This window comes from Lutra lutra, chromosome 7 (assembly GCF_902655055.1).
Source record: "Lutra lutra chromosome 7, mLutLut1.2, whole genome shotgun sequence".
Lineage (NCBI taxonomy): Eukaryota > Metazoa > Chordata > Mammalia > Carnivora > Mustelidae > Lutra > Lutra lutra.
This window is the reverse complement of record NC_062284.1, coordinates 132,581,533-132,600,346: the sequence shown is the minus strand read 5'-3', so window position 1 is coordinate 132,600,346 and position 18,814 is coordinate 132,581,533. Positions and strand designations below refer to the sequence as shown.

At 52.7% G+C, this 18,814-nt stretch overlaps 1 protein-coding gene across 1 annotated transcript in view; it reads right to left on the bottom strand.

The window, feature by feature from the left end:
- LTBP2 (latent transforming growth factor beta binding protein 2) overlaps positions 1-18,814 on the bottom strand; it is a 102,028-nt gene that overhangs the window by 65,688 nt on the left and 17,526 nt on the right. The window contains exon 4 of the mRNA XM_047737098.1: positions 13,233-13,482. Coding sequence (XP_047593054.1) covers positions 13,233-13,482 — 250 coding nt within the window. The remainder of the gene's footprint in view (positions 1-13,232; positions 13,483-18,814) is intronic.

Here is an 18,814-nt window from a genome sequence, read left to right as displayed (position 1 = left end):
TTTAAGCTGAGGGGATTGAGCTAGGACCATCTCCCACAGCCACGAAGAGCCTGGGGGATGGGCATTTCACCACCATCAAATTGGCATGATACTCCCACCTCCGGAACCCCTGAGTTCCCAGCTCATGGCCTGTGGGGCCGCTTTTGTGCTCCATAACACACCCCCATGCACAGAGCTTAGCAGGCTTGCCTCATCAGACAGCAGATACAGGCCTGTGATGTCAGATGAGTTTATCCCACCTTTGGACCTGCCCAGAGAGACCCACAGTGTGTGTGGAGGGGGAGCTAGGTCAAGGATATACTCCTCAGGGGCAGGCCAAAGTTCTGGCAACCTGCAGCCAGCCAGCTCTTCCAGGGGCTGAAATTGACCCCGGGACCATAAACAAAAGGTTTCTATGAGAAGGAGGAGCCTAGTCTGACGAGTCTTCATCAGACATCTACTAGGCATTTCATTTTTAAAAAATTTTTTGCTAGACTCTTTATGTTTGATACCTAACATGATTAGCACAACCACCTTAGGACGTAGGTATGACCAACCTCCCATTTTAGAGAAGAGAAATCTGAAGCACAGAGAGGTTATCACTCTGGCCAGAATCAGCGCCAGGAGGGGGACTCTCAAGGCCTGAGCTCCCCTTGCCTTTGACGGATGGTGCTGCTCACCCTTGCCCAGAACAAGAAATCTCACTAGGACCAGAAGCACCTTCATGTGGTCTGGGGCAACCTCTCAGAGTTTCTAGGTATTGCTGCCGCTTTTCTGATGTAAACAAAAGGCCCCAGTAACCCAGAGTCCAGGGACAAATGAGAGTGGCTGCCATTCATAGAATGTTGCCAGATGCATTTGGAAATATTAGTAAATTCTCCTGACAATTCTATAAGGAAGTGACAGACATCCCCATCTTACAGATGAGAACACTGAGGCCTGTCAGGTTCAATCACTTGCTCATGGCAGGCATAGTTGTTAAGTGGTAGGGCTGAGATTCAGACCCTGACTTATCTAACTGTACGACATCAATAGTTCCACAATCCCTCCCTCACACAGCACTGCCTGCTCCAAGGGCTCTGACCTTGACCCTCAAAAAGAAAGAAATGTGGGATGAATGGTTCTCCAAAGGCACGGGCTGTCTGAGGTCCCCCTGTGGGACTGGATTCCCTTGAGAGGCAAACCCCACCATACTCTGGGTGCACACATGGGTGGACATGTCAGGCAGTAGCCCGGGGCTAAGGCTCAGCAAGCCTTGAAGCAGACATGCGGTAGCTCTGGAGGGTTTGATCTGAAATCTTCATTTTGCAAGGAATGGGGATTTTTCTTTTCAAAAAGCACTGAACTTCCTTGAATTTTAGACCTTTCACAAATATTTTTTTAGGAGAAATAAAAAGAACAAAACCCCCCCACAAAATGCCTGTCGCAGCTACTCACTTCCACAATGAATCATGGACACAAAACCACAGCTATGCGGCTAACAAAGCAACTATGTGTTTTCACATTTTGTCAGTGGAAATCATCTAGCGATCTTTACGATGTCATCTGCAGACAGAGGGACGGGCGCACACATCCCGCTGGGTCCTAAGCAGCCTATCTCACATGGTTATCAGATGACTTTGCATTTAATTCATCTTTCCTTTCTAATCTTTTTCTGGGAAATTATCCGGCAAGGCTTAAACCTTCCTTCTTATCCCTCCCCAGAGTGGGGTGTGTGTGTGTGTGTGTGTGTGTGTGTGCACACTCGCATGTGTGTGCATGGGCACGTGTGTGCACCCACACTCACGCATGTACACCCCAGTGATCAGGAGAGGAGTGCTGAGACACTGACTCAGTCAGCTCCATGAGTGGAAACGAGTATACATTTGAGCCCCTTTTTACTAGTGTTATCACAGTGCCACTTCACTTTGGTAAAGCAATTTTCACCTGGAAGCTTACAGCGCCTTTTCTGACAGCAGCAAATTCATTACCTGATGGCAGATTTAAAGGTCGTGTAACTGGAGAAACTACCGGACCCATAAATCAGAAACTTCCTCTGTGTCCCGGACAAGGGGTGAAACCTGATATGTGTATATATTTTAAAACCCTGAGCTCAAAAGGAGAATTCACAAAGCCTGAAAAAAAATCTCCATTATAACTTCTTAGGCATGTTCTTTCATACAGATTTCCCACCCATGCCGTGTACACACGCATGCACACACACACAGACACACACACAGACGCACACACTACCCAGAGGGTGACATTCACTGAGTAGCCGCAGTTCTGTACAAAGCAACCGGATGGGACAAACCATCCCTCGGGGCATCTGAAAAAGAGCACTGAGTCTTTCCAGTCCCTTCTTGCTTCATCCCTCCCTAACCTTTTCCTTTCAAACAAAAATCCTAGAGGACTTTGGTCAGTTCAATGCTATGGGTCCAGCCACAAGCCTGAAATGTTTGTTGTTACTATTTTTTAAGCTGGATGCTGGGAACTGCATACATTATATTTTAATGATCCCAACAAGCCGCCTTTGTTCCCCACACAGGGCAGTGGAGAAGCTACTCCAGGCTCTTGCCGGGGTTCTGTAGTTTTCTGCAAAGAACCTAGATGCCTTGCCTGTGGCTCCCTCACCAGGCTTGCTGCTCTGCACTGGCCTGAGATCACCCGCTCTACAGGCTGGTTAGCAAAAGGGCTGCTGGCAAGGGTTCTAGAGTCTTGAGGAGAGCTGGGCTGGAATGGCCCTTCCCCATTTCACAGTGCCACTGTGAGGGCTCATTGATGGGCTAGAGATCTTCCACTTGCTCCTCTAGACCTTTCTCCACCCCACTCTGGGCCCTGGGGGCTCCTTGGCCCTCTGCCTTCCTGTCCTGTTCGGCCCATGTGGGAGCCCAGCAAGAGGGCAGGAGAGGGAGTGGAGGTATCCATCCTCCCAACTCTTTCCTGACAGGCACAGTGCGGGGGTGGGGGTGTCAGTGGCACAATCCTCCAACAGAGGCCACCTCCCTGTCATGGCTCCCTCCTGTGCCTGTAGCTGCTCTGGTTCCAGTAACCACTGGCACCCTGCCCCCTCTGACCCCATCTGAGCCTTTGCAAATAGACCCTTTCTCAAACTCTTCCTGCGGCGTGTGCTGTCTGTTTCCTCCCAGAACTCTGATTAATCCAGATAAGAAAGAGTCTCCTCTATCGAGGACTGAGCCCTCAGCCATGTGACTCAGCACTTTTTCTACTTCTTTTATTTTATTCTCAACACAACCCTGTGCGGCCAGTGTTAGCATCACCCTTTTATACTAAGACTTGGGGAGGGGAAGAGACACACAGCATCATGTGGTTGTGAGCCACAGAACCAGACAAAACAGAGGCCAAGCTCGTCACCGCCACATCACATGGTCCCCGTACTTAGGTGGTGTCTGTTGAGTGCTCTCCCCGGGGGCCTGTTGACTCAGTAAAGTTCCATCAATGGTAGGTTAAAATAACAACCATACCACACGCAAAAAAAAATTCTAAAAATTTAAAAAAATAATAAATCCCAGTCCTAAATTCTACTCTAGCATAACTTTATCCCAACCCTAGCCACAACCCTAGGGTTAAAATCTCACTGCCATACCACAGCAAAGTTATCCTCTCTCCTTTCCCTCACCACGGCCCTCTTGTGAAACAGAGTATCACCCCAACCACAACCTCAGTCCCACCCACTCCTAACCCAACATTCACCACCGTAACCACAATTCCAGGCTGCCCCCTCAGGGCGGGACTAGGGTCAGGGCAGCGGTGAGCACTGGGAGGTCTCCCGGACCCCTTCCCTCCTGGGTGATTGTCCCCATCCTGTCCGCAGGTACAGCCCTGCCACCTCACTCCTTCAGTGTCGGGAGGGCCAGGGGAGGAAGGGGGAGGGTAGGGATTCTAGGGCATAGCGTTGATGGTGGGGAGGAAGAGGGAGGACAGGAAGCTCTGTAGCTTTCTCTGTCATTGTGCTGCAGGGCTGTCGGGAGGGGAACAGCTTACATATCAGAGACCTGTCAAGGGCCAGGCCCAGGGCCGGGCTGGGAGGGAAGCTGGGTGGGAGCCCCCTCTGTAATTGTGCCCAGGGAAGTTCTGAGAATCTTCAGCTCTGGGAGAATCCTGGAAAAGGGTCACGCAGCCCTCATCAGAGATATTGGGGTTGCCTCAGGCCAGATGGTCACCTTCAAGCTTAACTAGGAGAGAAGGGAGTCAAGAGAAAGTGTGTAAGAAGCAGACACCAATTCCCTGGACCCCGCCCACTGGTCCTCCCTGGGGAGTAGAAGGGGTGTTAGAAGGTGCTGGGCTCCCTTCTTCCCTGAGCACCCAGAGGCCTGAGCCTGGCAACTCCACCGATCCAGTGGTGTCTGCACTGGGCTGAATGCCTTTTCTTCTTGATCTCTGGCAGGACCACGAGGCCTAGAGGTAAAGCATAGCCAGAACACATGCCTCAGGTCACACTCACAACCCAGAGCCTGTGTCTTTTTGTTATTCATACACAGCTAGCCAAGACCCTGCCCAGGCCCTGAGCTCTGTGAGTCTCAGGTACATATGTGGGCTGAGGAGGTACATATTAATGCTCTACAAAGCCTAGAACCCCACCCCCTACCCAACACCATTACCATTTCAGAGAACTCTAGAAGGGAACTCAGCAGCCACACACAGCAACAAAGGACAACTTTGAAGCAACATGCTTTGTGGGGCACATAGGAAACCTCTCCCTCCTGAGAAGAAACCATGTCCAGGGTCACTATATACAGCTGCACAGGCTGTGCACTGCACAATTCCTGGGGTACCTATCAGAGAGACTGTGATGCAACAGCTATCTCCTATTGTATCCAGTGACTGAGAAGTCCAGCACAGAATTACCCGTCTCCCTCCTCTCCCTGGTGGGAATGGAGAGCTTCGGATCTAGCCACTTCCTCCAAGCAGTCTTCTGGGCACTGCTGAGGGACCTTCCACAAGCCTTCACGGGGCCCATCTACACTGGCAGAACCCCCCAAGAGCAGCAGGGAGAGGGGCGTGGGCAGTAAAGGAAGCGTTTGGCTGAGACGCAGATTTTTTCTACTCTCCTCAAAAAGCAGCAGCAGGGCTTCTGGGATTTCAGATTTGGGAAAATAAAACCCTCTCCATTTGTTCTGGCTGGAGGCCCACAAGTGAGCATCTACCTCTGACTACTCCTCACCAAGCTCTCCCTCTTCCAGACCTACAAAACCTGGAGAGGGGCTCATGGGGCTCTTTTCAGGCCCAAGAGACAGAAGAAACTGGATGGGAACCCCCCCCCCCCTTCACAGCTGCCACAGTCCTCCTGTACCAGACTCCTGGCACCCCTCAGGGTCTGCTAAGTCTGACTCTGCCCCATTTCAGCCACTATTAGAGGAAAAGCATTGCCCTAGGCCCACCCTGGCTCCAGAGCTCCCAGGCCCAGGAGTACAGAGTGGGCAGATACCCACCTGCTGGGAGGACTGGAAGTTCCCCTTCCTGATCAATGTCATGCTGGGGGATGGGCTGAGCGTCAGCTCAGAAGGAAATGACCCAAGACCATCTTTCTTTGGGCCAGGCAGCCACAGGGGATGCACTGCAATAGGGATTGTCATTCAGTAGATATTTATTTATTGAGTGCTTACTGTATACGAGGCACTGTTCTAAGGTACTGGGATATGTCAGTGAACAAAGCAAGATCCCTGTCCTTGAGAAGCTCACATTGTAGCTGGGGGAAAACAGACGATAAACACTAAACATGACAAATAAGTTAGTTATATGTATGCTAGAAAATATAAAGTAAAAAGTACTGTGAAAATAAAAAGTGAACAAGATGAGAGGGATTCTCAAGTTGGGGGGTTACAATATTAAGTAATAGAGAGATAGGAGACATCTCCCTCCCAGGAAGGAACCAGGTCTAAGATCACCATATACAGCTGCACAGGCTGTGCACTGCACAACTGTTGGGGTGCCCACTGTAGACTCTATGATCTGCACTGTGAAGTACATCCCCTGGTTTGTGTCCAATGGTTAAGTTCAACCCTAAGGCTAAAACCTTTAAAAGGTGGTCAGAGAGGGCCTCAGTAGGGAGCTTCTCCTGAAAGTAACCCACATACAAATAGGAGGCATAAGCAAATACCCCAGCTCACTGTCAATACTGCTAACTAACAATACGAACCAGCACTTGCAATAAACATTACAGTTCACAAAGCCATCTTTTGCCCACAATGTTTTTGTTAATCATCACAACATGCCAATGAAGAAAGAACTCTCTTTCCTATTTTATAGATAGAGACATGAAGTCTTGGTGAAGTTCAGCGGCTAGCCCAAAGCCACAAAGCTACTTAGTGTCCCAGCTTGGAAGCAAAATTGGGTCTCCTGATTCTTTCAAAATAGTGTATTCAAGGTCTTAAGGGTTGGGGAACTCCAAAATAAACCCCAGGGGGCAAGCATGGGGCTCAGAGTTACAAAAACAAATCAGAAAAAAATAAGCCTTAAAAGAAAAGAAAAGGGAAGGGAAGGAAAGAAGGCACTCTATTCCCAGAGATCTCAAAAGCTTGACTCAGCCTGGATTATAGTCGCCCTGGCAGGGAGGCGCCACTGTATGGCGCCCATGGAAGGGGGACGCGGTGTGAAAGACGCAGGCCGCTTACCCCACTGCGACCTTGCCAAGGAGGATGGGAGGCCAGATTGTCAGGGACGGGCAAAGGTCTGTCCCCATGAGGGCAACGTGTGTCCTTGTCACAACCTTGGAAATGGGTTAAAGGGGGTAAAAGGGGAGTAAGCCCACATCACCCTCTGGATAGAAAATGGCCTGATTCTGAGACCATTAACTCGAGCTCAGAGAAAATCAGGTCTCTGATTTACAAATACGGAGATTGAGGCCCTGGGAGGCAAAGGAGTTTTCCAAGGCCTTCTAGCATGCATGAGTCGGGCCCTCATCATGTCCCAGGGGAACTGGAGAAAGGTCTTGGGTCTAAGGGGCCTTGAATGCGGAGGAGGGAGGACAAACAGAGGGCCATGTCACCCAAGGGAGCCAGCAGAGGGCGGGCGTGTGGCAGACACACACTGCTGAGGAGGGAAGTGGGAGGGGAGGGAGCTGAAGCAGGAGCCAGGTGCTGAGGACCCCGGCAAGCCGTCAGTCAGGATCTCCCATGTTCCCAGAATACACCCATAACCCCACTGTCAACCTTTGTCCTGCCTCAGTTTCCCTACCTGTAATTCCGGGCGGTGGGGTGGAGAAAAACCCATCCTGGCAAATGGGGTACCTCGCTCTGATTAGTCATAGGCATGGGGGATAGAAAAGTAGGGTCAGAGATTTTGCATTTATTGGACCTCCTGTGTGCCAGACGCCCCTCTGATTCCCCCCCCACCACCACCACATACGTTATTTCAGTGAACTCTCTTACCACCCCATGACAGGGACATCCGTTTTCCCATTTCAGAACTCAAGAAACTGAACTGCCATGAGGCAAAGGGAGTGGCCTGACTAGATTGTGAGGCACCAGGGTTTCAGTTCTGCCTGGCTCGCAGACCCAGCGCTCTGCCCTGAGACGCACACTGGCTGCTCCTTTCTGGTTCTGGGTCATCGATCTCCTCTTTGCCATTCTGCAAGGCAGCAGGCGCTGCCCTGGCCCCAAGGAGGGGAGCCTGGGTCTCCCCCCACCGTGGCTCCCGGTGCAGTGATCTGCTTGGGAAGTCGCCCCACTCCTCAAGCCTGGCAAAAATCTCCCCTTGGGAGCTGAGACCTTTTCCCACCAGAGGAGGCCCAGGCAACCTGTGGGCTCACTCGCAGCTACCGCAGGTTAAAGGTCACAGGTCAGGAAGGGCAAAGATGGCTGAAGTGGAAAGGTCGGGGCTGAACAAGTCTGGGGTCCTGCCCTGAGGCGTGAGTCCCATGACCACCACACACAGCCAGTGTGGCCTGGAGCGCACCACTGAGGCTGGACCTTCAGCAGCAGCTGGGCCAGGACCTGCCCCCCACCCCCAGCAGACAGAAGCCCGGGGAGGTTTGATATAGGCCCACATCTCAGGCCAGGCTGGGGTACTGGGGACAAGCCCCCTCACCTCTCTGAGCTTCGTCCACAGAAGGGGAACGCTGGGAACTGTGGCCCAGAACTGTGAGAGGTCAATGAGATAACGGGGTGGAGAGCCGGGCCTGTCACTCAGCACACGTTCACCCAACTCCATCTGGGGCCTGTTGTGTTCAAGTGCAGGAAATGCAGCAGCAAGAAAGCAGAGAAAAACCCCTGTCCTGGGGCGTCTGGGAGGGTCAGTCAGTTGAGCGTCTGCCTTCAGCTCAGGTCATGGTCCCAGGATCCTGGGATCGAGCCAGGCAGTGGGCTCTCTGCTCAGCGGGGAGCCTGCTTCTTCCTCTGTGTAGGCTCTCTCTCTCTCAAATAAACAAATAAAATCTTTGAAAAAAAACAAAAACAAAAAACCCCTGTCCTCCTGGACCTGACCTTTCACTGGGGTAAGAAAAACAATAAGTCAAATAAATAAATAAAACACGGAAGATGCTAGTGCAATGGAGAAAAATTACTGGGGTTGGGTAGGGAGTGTTTGGGACTGTGCAGTTTTAAATCAAATGAACAGAGTCGTCCATGCCCTCCCCCCTCCAGCCCAGGAAGAAAAGACCTGAAGGGGGAGGAAGTGAGCCATTTGAGTATCTAGAAACAGTGTTTAATGTGGGTCATATTGTATCTCCCCCCAAAATGTGTTGAAGTCCTAACTCTTGACCTGTAATTTGGGGCCTTATTTGGATATGGGGTCTGTGCAGATGTAATCAGTTAGGTTTAGATGAGATTATACTGGATTACGGTGGACCCTAAATTCGCACACGCACGTGTGCACACATACACACACAGCAGGCCATGCGACAGTGGAGGTAAAGATTCGTGTGATGCAGCTACAACACAAAGGACACCAAGGATTGATGGGAGCCATCAGATGCTAGGAGAGAAGCATGAAACAGATTCTCTCCCAGAAGGAACAACCCGATTGACACCTTGATTTTGGACTTCCACCCAACTGTGAAAGGATACATTTCTGTTGTTTCAAGCCACTCAGTTTGTGGTCGTCTGTTATGGCCATCATAGGAATTACTAACACAATATTCCAAGGAAGGGGGTAGCAAGGGCAAAGGCCCTGAGGCAGGAGCATCTCTGGTATATCTGAGGAAAAACCAGCTGGTCAGTGTGGTAGAAGCAGAGTGAATGGGGGGGATGACTGGTGAAAGTTGACCTCAGAGATGTCAGAAAGGTTTGGGGGCCAGATCGTGGAGGGCTGCCCCGTGGCAAGCCCCTGACAAGGGGAGCTGTTACACTTCAGTTGGGGGGGGGGTCCCAGTTGGAATGGGTTGCAGTGGTGGGTTTGGTTGGCCCCCATGATCTTTGTTTCCTGGAGTTACATCTTTGAATATGTTGCATTAAATGGCGAAAGGAATGACATAACACTGTATGTTAACTACACTGGGATTAAAATTTTAAAAAAATGGGCAATGGAGGGCAGGTGGAATTAAGGTTGCCAATCAGCTGGCAAGAGAGGGAGAGTGTCCTGGAGTACCCAGGGGGACCCAGGGTCATTACGTAGGCCCTTAAAAGTGGAAGAAGAAGGCAGAAGAGTCAGTGAGAGATTTAGCCGAAGAAGGAAGCAGAGAGAGGTTGAACACATGAAGAGTTCACGTGCCATTGCTGGCCTGGAAGACAGGAAGGGCCACAAGCCAAAGAGTAGAGGTGGCTTCTAGACACTAGGAACAGCCTTCCAGGGACAGATAGCGAGAAGCGGAGAACTGCTGTGACACCTCCCCTCGGTCCCCTCTCCCATAGGGATAGTAGAAATTGTCCCAGCGGAAGGAGCCGGCCAGCCAAGCCCACTACTGGAGCCGCGGGGGCATCTGCTAGTCACGGCTCCCCAGAGCGGGTTCACACACACATGCAGCCACCCTGGGTTTTGTCTGCTCTTTGCCACCCAAGACCCTCTAGCAAGAAACACCAGCCTGCTGATGGCCAAAATATATTGAGGATTAACCCCTGTCAGGCACTGTATTGTGTGCTCTACTCACATGGTCTCATGTCATCCCTTCTGCACTCCTATCAGGTGGGGACGATTGACTCAGAGAGGTTTGGAAACATGCCTAGTGTCACATAGTTGGTGAGCAGTAAATCCAGAATCGGACCCCCAGGATGATCTGAATCCAAAGCCCAGGCCAGACCCTCACTCCTCAAGGTGTGGTCCGCGAACCTGCGGTCTCAACCCCGAGACCACGATAGAGCTGCTGTCTCCCCAACCCCCCTGCAGAATCAGCAGCAAGTTCCCAGGCAATGCTCATGCCCGGGGTAGTTTGAGAAGCCCTGAGGTAAAGCAGGTTTCCACCGCTGGCCACCCCCATTGTAACCACCCCACCCTCAACCTCTTAAAGCCTGTCCCCAGCTGCCTGGCTCTGGCTCCCCAGGTGGGACAGGTCCTCTGGCCAGCCTTGGAGAAGAAGTCTGGACCTGGGTCTCAGAAGGAGTGTCAGGCCCCTCCTGCTGACAGCCCAGGCCACAGCTGGACAATGTCAACCCTTGTCTGCCTCACCTCAGGGTGTGCTGCTGTGGCTAACTAACACTCTCCTGGCCCCTCCCTTTCGACTTCCTTCTGGAACAAAAGTCTCTTGGCCTCTGTTCTGTGCTCTCCTGAAGGGGGTCTCTGGCCATCACCAATCCTTACAGTGTCTCCCCTCCCTAAATATTTTGGTGTCCCCCCCCCTCCAGCTTCTAGAATGCCCCCTGCTTCATGTCACTCCCTCTATCTGGACACCAAGGGCCTGTACGAGCTGCCATCGGGAAAGAGGCCAACGGCTGCTTGGGGAACCCAGCCAAGCTCACAGGAAATGTCTGACACTACCAGGCAAGCGGGATTTGGCCTCTCAAAGCAAAACACAGCTGGGCCGACAGTGGGCCACTCGGACTTTCCCAGATTTCATGGCACTGAGGTCCCAGGGCAGAGACACACTGGACTGGCCTGGAGGCAGCGGTACATTCCTGAGTCACAGTAGTGCCTGGCCAGGGAGCCTATGAGGCTGGAAGAGGATGTCCCTGCTGGGGGCCACCGACCTCCCTGTGGGCCCTCGCGCTCCGCTGCCTCCTGCAGGCATGTGAATCCTTTGCCCGGGATTGGAGGGCTCACGTGGCTCCTCTTGCCCTTGGCCTCCTCCTCGCCCCAACATGGGACCTCATCCATTCATTCACTTGGCTTCCGTAAACTGAGCACCTGCAGTGAGCCATGCCTGGTGTCAGGTACCAAGGCCGCCTGTGCAGTCCCTACTCTCCAGGAACTCATGCTACACCGTGGCCACAAACAGACCACCCAAAGCGAGAGTGGGGGGTGCTCTGCCAGAGGAAGCACAGAGCCCCCGTCTTCCTGCACTCAGAAAAGCAAGGGGCTGGTGCCCTTTGTTCCAGGTACAGGGTGAGGGCTCACCAAGGGTTCCGTGGTGGGCAGGCCCCGTCTTCGGTTACTCTTCAGTTTGGACCCAGTGAGGCAAATGCAGACGGAGCCATCTGCATAAGCTAAGCCTGTGGGAGGAGCTTTGGGGAGATCCAAAGAGCAAGAAGCGGGGTCTCCGCCTTCCAAGGCCGGGGCCACACTGTCTGATTACAGACGCAGGGCACAGGGTATGCGCTGCAGGGGGTCAGAGAGCTGGGCACAAGTGATCAGCGGGGCTTTTTGGAGAAAATGGCACTGGGCTTTGAAGAGTAGGAGTGGGATGGGCTGGGCAGGTGGGCTAGGGGATACTAAACAGTTCTGACTCAGGGGTGCAAGGGACAGAATGACCTGCCAGGCAACCATCCCCCGTATTCACTTGTGTGCACACACAGGAGTTCCATGCATTATAAAAGGAATGAATCCTACAAGCCAGAAGAGAGCTTACATGGGAATGCCAGGCTGGAAGGACTGTGCTCCCATCCTGCCCAGGGCTGATCCCGGAGCTGGTACCTCTGGTGTTCTTCCAGGTGCCTTCACACCACGCCCACCCACCTTGGACCAACAGCTGGGACCAATCATCACAGGGCTCAGGCCCTGCCCATCTGCTCACAGCCAATCCCAGACCATCCACCCCGGCCCTGTGTTGTCTATCTGGCCCTTGGATCCACCCCCTGCTCTGCCCCAGCATTCCAAGGTCTTAGCAGAAGGGTTTGGCTCTTCTGGTTTTGATCTGGATCTCCCTAGACCTCAACCAGTGTTCATCCTTCTGTTCTTTGTGCTTCTGGCTACCCTTGCGAACTAGCTGCTTGGGTGCTTGAGGCTCTGGGACCCCACCTTACTGGGACCCACGTCACTCCCTGCTTTGGAGCTGCAGGATAATCTCAAGCTCCTTTCCCTTCTCTCCTGGGCGTTCCCACTGGGGCCCTGACCTTGAGGCCAGCCTCCTCTCCCTGGTTCTCCTGGCCTCCCAGAGAACAAGTCCTTTTTCCCCTTAGTTCAGCAAGACAAGGTTGCAACATTTCAGAAAGAACATCTTAAGTAGGAAGCGAATGGAAAAACTCGCCTGAAAAACCAAAAGGAAAACACAGCCTCTAGAAATGGACCAGTTTACAAAGTTCAGATTTCCTGTCCAGAGCGAGAAAAAGTCTAGCCAGGTTGGCTGGCAAGCAGGCCAGGGAATCCGGCCCACGAATGCTTCCCTTGCCCACATTTTATTCTACACCCTCCCCCCACACGCTCCTGCTGTTCCCTTCAAGGAGAGAAGTTACTGCTGGGCAGCGAGTGAAGCAAAGGGCTTCTTTGGGCAGAGGGGGCCTTCCTGCATGGACCACAGGCTGAGGAAGAGGGGAACGAGGAAAACATTTAGAAGGAGTTTACCATGTGCCTGTCCCCGTTCTAAGCACTTTCTTTATATTAATTGACTTAATCCTTACAACAGTTCCATGCTTGTGGGGATCATCATTGTCCCCACCTTGCTGTGAGGGATCAGAGAGGGCAATAACTTGCCCAAGGCCACCCAGCCAGGAAGTGGCCACAACAGGATTCGAAACAAGAGCATGTGGGCTTTATGCCATCAGCTTTCTCCCAGGACCTGGAGGGTAGAGACTCCACCCCAGCCTGGCAAACCTGTGCCAACCCCAACACTCACCTCTCTGCTCACTGCACCTCTGTTCGGGGCAGGGAAAGGGAAGGAGAGCAGAGAGGAGGAAGGATAATTCTGGTCTTTGCCACCAAGGTCTTTACCCAAAGGGTCCTAAGGAAGAAGCCCTGCTCTGGGGGGACTGTGCCTTTAGACCCGAGGTCTCACTGAGGAGGGGACTTACCTGGCCAGCGGCAGCTGGGACGCCAATGACCGCGCTCTGGGGGTCGTGGTGCTTTCTCTGGCTGTGCTGCTCCTGCGCAGGTTGGGGGACCCCTCGGCTGAGTGTCGGGGTGCTGGCCTTGAGTTCTGGGGGTCAAATTCCTCCTCAGGAATGACCTCCTCGCAGTGGGCTCCGCGGAAGCCAGAGCGGCACACGCAGAGCTGGGGCCGGCTGCAGGATCCCCGGTTCTGGCAAGGCGGCTGGCACACAGCTGGGGAGACAGGGAGAGGGATGAGGGCCGGGGCCGCGGTGGGGGGGCCTGACGCTGTCCTGTCAGGAGGGCCACCTCCTCCCCCACTCCGACAGGAAACCCCACTCTGGCCTCAGAAAGCTCCCTGGGTCATCTGCCGCCCCTCCCCACTGCAAATCCCCAGGGTGGGGCTACCCTGTCATCTCCGAACAGCCCATCAAGGATTGAGGGACCAAAGGTGTGGAGCACTCCCGGCAGGACACCTGAGTTGGCATGCTTGTGCTCACTTTTAGTTGTCAGCCTCTCTCCTCTCAGATGGAAAGTTCCAGAGGGCAGGCGGTTTGTTTTCTTCCTGTCACCCCAGAACTTGGAATAGAGACTCACGCAGAGTAGATTGTCAATAAAGAATGAATGAATGAATGAGGAATGAATGAATGAGTTTTTTTTAATGGGAAAGGGCTCAACACTGGCCTGAGAGTTGGGCTGGGGCAGGGGCGGTGGGGAAGCTGAGCAGCTGAGGTTTTTCTGTCTTCCCTGAGCTGCGTGATCTGGATCTCACTGAGCTCCGATTTTCTCATGAATCACTTGAGGAGCAGGCTGGGGAGGCTGGGGTATCTTAAGGGTCTCTCAAAAGTCATCTTCAGCACTGACAGTCTCTCCTCTTCTTCCTCTCTGGAGAGCATCTGCTCTCAAGCTCCCACCTTCCTGAGCAAGTGGTGGAACCCCGGACCAGGAGCAGGAGGAACTCTGCCTCCCAGGCGCTGGGATCAGCCTGGGGGCAGACTGGGGCCGGCACTGGGCGCCTCCCTCCAAACTGGTGCTGTGTAGTAGCCACACCTTTTCACTGCCCTTCCTCACCTTGCAAAATCCAGGCCCCCTCCAGTGACCAGCAGCCTCGGGAGAGAGAGCCCCATGCAGAGAAACACACGGGTGCAGGGCCTTGTCCCACCCCTCCCAGGACCACCTCTGGGGCAAGGAGGAACCCAGGAGAGCATGGTCAGGCTCATGCTGGACCCTCTAAACCTGAGGTCCCCTACATCTGTCACTCATTCATTCAACGAATACTTGCTGAGCCCCTACTGTGTACTAGGCTCTGGGCACGAAGTCTTGCCCTCATGGAGCTTGCCGTCCAGTAGGGGAGACCAACGGGAAATCAGAAAAGAGCATGAGGTTGCTTTGGGGCAGTATCTCAGGCTATGGAGACAGACACGGTGATGCAGTGGCCCCATGCCTGATGATGTTAGATGGGGAGGACAGGACAGCCTTCTCTGAAGAGCAGGGTCTAACTGGTACAGAGGAGGTGGGTGCGTGAAAGTCTGGGCAGAGCCTTCCAGGCAGAGATATAAGCAACTGCAAAGCTCAGGGGGATGGAGGGCACGTAGTAGGTTCGAGGAGGTGCCAGAGGTCCAGGGAGGCTGGCGTCTGCTGAGAGTGGGGAGCAGGCAAGTTCAGGAAAACAGAGGCAGGTGATGCAGACCCTCGGGGGCCTCCGTTATTGTAAGTGCATTTGTCAAATCCCATGTGATCCCCTGAGCCTGGCATTGCCTGAGCTGTGCTCTCCTCTCTGACATCAGGCCTGGAGTCCACACCATACCCGGTCTGAAGGAATCTCTCCAAAATCCCTCTTGGCCCATGCCACCTCCCCCTCGGAGACGCTCACTGGCTCCCAGGGGCCTCAAGTCCATAGACTAGCACTGAACACCCTCCCCGGTCTGATCTCCCTCTAACAATAAACCCTCTAGCCAGACTGGCCTGTGGGTACGGTCTCTCTTCTCTCTGCCTTTGTGGGCACTGTTTCCCTTCCCTGGGACTTTTTCCCATTCCTGTCCACTTACCTAAGTCCTACTGTTCCTTCAAGGCCTCCTCCCCATCCCTGATGACCGCCTCCAGCCAGTGCGCCCTCCTCTGAGCAGAGAGGACCTGCGCTCCCTCTGCACACCCCGCATCAGGCACACCCCGAGGGCTGCAGTCAGCATGATGGGTTCTGCACATACAAGGCTCAATTCCCCAGCTACTGTGATCAAGCCCGGTGACTGCCCCTTACACCTCTGTGCATCCTTAGCTCCCAGGGGACACATGACCATGACACCAGGACCCTTATTTTCATCAGGGTAGCCACTCTCTACAGAGTGCTTACGCTTTGCAGGCAGTGTACTTCACATGTACTATCTCATTTAAACCTAACGACAATCTTTTGTGGCTGGTGTTGGGATCTCATTCTATAAATAATGCCTCAAGCTTGGAGAGGCTAAAAGCTTGCCTGAGATGTGTTTGACTGCAAAGGCCAAGTTCTTTCCTGCCCACAGCCTCCCAGCAGGGCTGGTATGGTCCTTCCTCCCTACAATTTCTGAACCTTGACCCAGAGCCAATGATGAAACAAAGGGATCTGTTGGCTTCCAGTCGGCCACCAAATGCCTGGCCCTTTGCAGGTGGGATAGACTTCAGGACCCCATCCCTCTCTGAAGACCACACCGGAAATCTTAGATGGTGATGGAACATGTTTACCAGCTCATGCACTCATTCAGTGGACATTCATAGAGCACTCACTAGGTGTGAGGCCTGTGGGAGAAAGGGCCCCTCTCTCTTTTTTTTTTTTTTTAAGATTTTATTTATTTTAGAGAAAGAGAGTGAGAGCAGATGTGAGTGGGGGCAGAGTAAGAGGGGAAGGAGATTCCCAAGCAAATTCCATGCTGAGCATGGAGCCCAACTTAGGGCTGGATATCATAATTTTTAGATCATGACTTAAACCCAAAATCAAGAGCAGGTCGCCAAACCAACTGAATCATCCAGGTGCCCCGAGAGGGCCCCTCTCTTAAGAAGTGTACTGTCCGGGGGCGCCTGGATGGCTCAGTGGGTTAAAGCCTCTGCCTTCAGCTCAGGTCATGATCTCAGGGTCTTGGGATCGAGTCCCACATCAGGCTCTCTGCTCAGCAGGAGGCCTGCTTCCTCCTCTCTCTCTTCCTGCCTCCCTGCCTACTTGTGATCTCTGTCAAATGGATAAATAAAATCTTTAAAAAAAGAAAAAAGTGTACTGTCGGGGCCCCTGGGTGGCTCAGATGGTTAAGCGTCTGCCTGCAGCTCAGGTCGTGATCCCAGGGTCCTGGGATCGAGCCCTACATCGGGCTCCCTGCTCACCAGAGGGTCTGCTTTCCCCTCTGCCTCTCTCCCCTGCTCATGCTCTCTCTCTCTCAAATGAATAAATGAAATCTTTAAAAAAAAAAAAAAAGGCCAGGTGCCTGGGTGTCTCAGTCAATTAAGGGCCTGCCTTCCACTCAGGTCATGGTCCCAGGGTCCTGGGTACAAGCCTGGAGTTGGGCTCCCTGCTCAGTGGGGGGGTCTGATTCTCCCTCTGCCCCTTTCCCTACTCATGCTCTCTCACTTTCTCTCTCTCTAATAAATGAAATCTTAAAAAAAAAAAAAAGAAGTATACTGTCTCACATGGAAGAAGGGACAGTCACGGAAGGCTTCCTAGAGGAGGTGATGCTGATCAGAGACACAAAGCATGAGTTGATTGGGCATCATGTCAATCAAGGGCAATCTGCCTACTCAGGGGAAAGCAGGGGAAATACTGGGGCTCACTTCAGGATTCCTAAAGATGAGCTAGAGCCTCATGCCAGAGCACTTTCCTCAGGGCCTTGGCATGACTTTCCAGCAGGCCTCAGGTCTCTAGACAAACAGAGCAGGTCAGAGAATTATAAACTCGAACGCTTCCCCAAATACCAAGTGTCACCATGGCAGGATTTGGGCCTATGGCCCAGCTGCCGCTCCCTCTGCGCAAGCGGACTTGGCCCCCCTGACCACTCACCAGGCCCCACCACCGCCAGAGACCAGCCCAATAGCCGAGCCAAGGCCAGTGAACACTGGGGAAGCAGGTTTGCCCAGGGCAGTTCTTGGTCCTGCTTTAGTTTTGGGAGGAAGTAAAAAGGGAAGGCCTGAGTGGTTTCCCATGGACCCAGCATGACTGCTCGTCTCTCTGACCAGGCTTGGCAAACCGGTGGGTGCAAAGAGCAGCTCGTGGAAAACGGGCGTTGGGGGAAATCATAAAAATAGAATTTATATACATAGGTAATACCATGGTCAAGAAAAGCTCTAAAAGGCTTCCAAGCCAGTCCAATACGTTGATGGACAAAACCCACTTGGGAAGATAACCTTTCTGGGTCAACCATTTATCACCCCCAGATGGCTCAAAGTGGCGGTTCCTGGTGTCTGTCTGTCCAAGGGCCCATTTTACAACACTTCTTACTGGTCTGCCATAAAGAGTATAAAACGTTTCCTGACTTTTTGTGTGATGCTCTTTTTTCCCATTTTAAAAAAAGTAGCCTTTTGCTTTGACATCGTGTGTCTTTTCTAACCTTTTTTGGTATTCTTTTTTAAATTAAAAGAGATGGCAAATGGTAGTTTGTATTTCTAACATCCTCACTTGGCAGAATGAAAAGCTGCTGACCGTAGTTTGGTAGCTGTGGTGTCTGGGGGTATTTTACGGGAGCAGGCAATCCAAAAGTCTGGGACCCTTCGGCCCTAGTGGTCATGGGGTCTCTTGTTGAAAGGGGACTGAAGTAAAACCTTCCTGTCAAATGAGTGCAAATTTCAGAGCTGAAGTATCAGAAAGGAAACCATCCATGTCAGAGTGGCCGATGGCAGGGACCACTGCATAAAGCAAAAGGGGAAATGCTGAGGCCCCCAGGAGAGGCAGCTATGAGAATTTTAAGAGAAAAAACTCCCAGCCACAGCCAGCAGGGAAGTCTCCATCTTTTGCTCTCCGAACCCCATCTCTCCCATTTTCCCGTGAGAGCAGAGATCATGCCATATACTTGAGAAATCAAACCCAGGATGGGGTATGTGGCTTTAGTGAGTATTCATTGACTGAGTATTGGTAAGGGGTTGTGGAGCAGGATGCCCTGACATCCATGCTTAGCCATCGAGGGCACACCACCCCCCACCGCCCCCCCACGGCCCCCCGCCAACTAGAGGCTGCCATCCTCAGACAACCAGCAAGCAAGTCTGTACTGGCCTCCCTGTGCTCACTCACCAATGCCAGCTCTTAGCCATTCATAAGCTGGGCTCCTCCTGAACCCTGGCTTTTCCACACTCTCCTCCTCACTGAGGATTGGACATGTGGAAAGTTTCAGCCTTGGGAGTTCAGCTCTGGGCAGTTAGTGGGATGCCAAAAGAGAGGGGAATAAAAAGAAAACTCCCGAAATTGCTTTGAAAGTAAGAAATAGAAGGCATCGTTCCCTCCCACCACCCCCCACCCCACCTTCTGGCTGTGCCCCTTCTACCTTCACTCGGCTCCAAAACAGTCCAGCAGAGATTTACTCAGATTTTCCACACAGACCCCTGCCTCTGGGAGGAG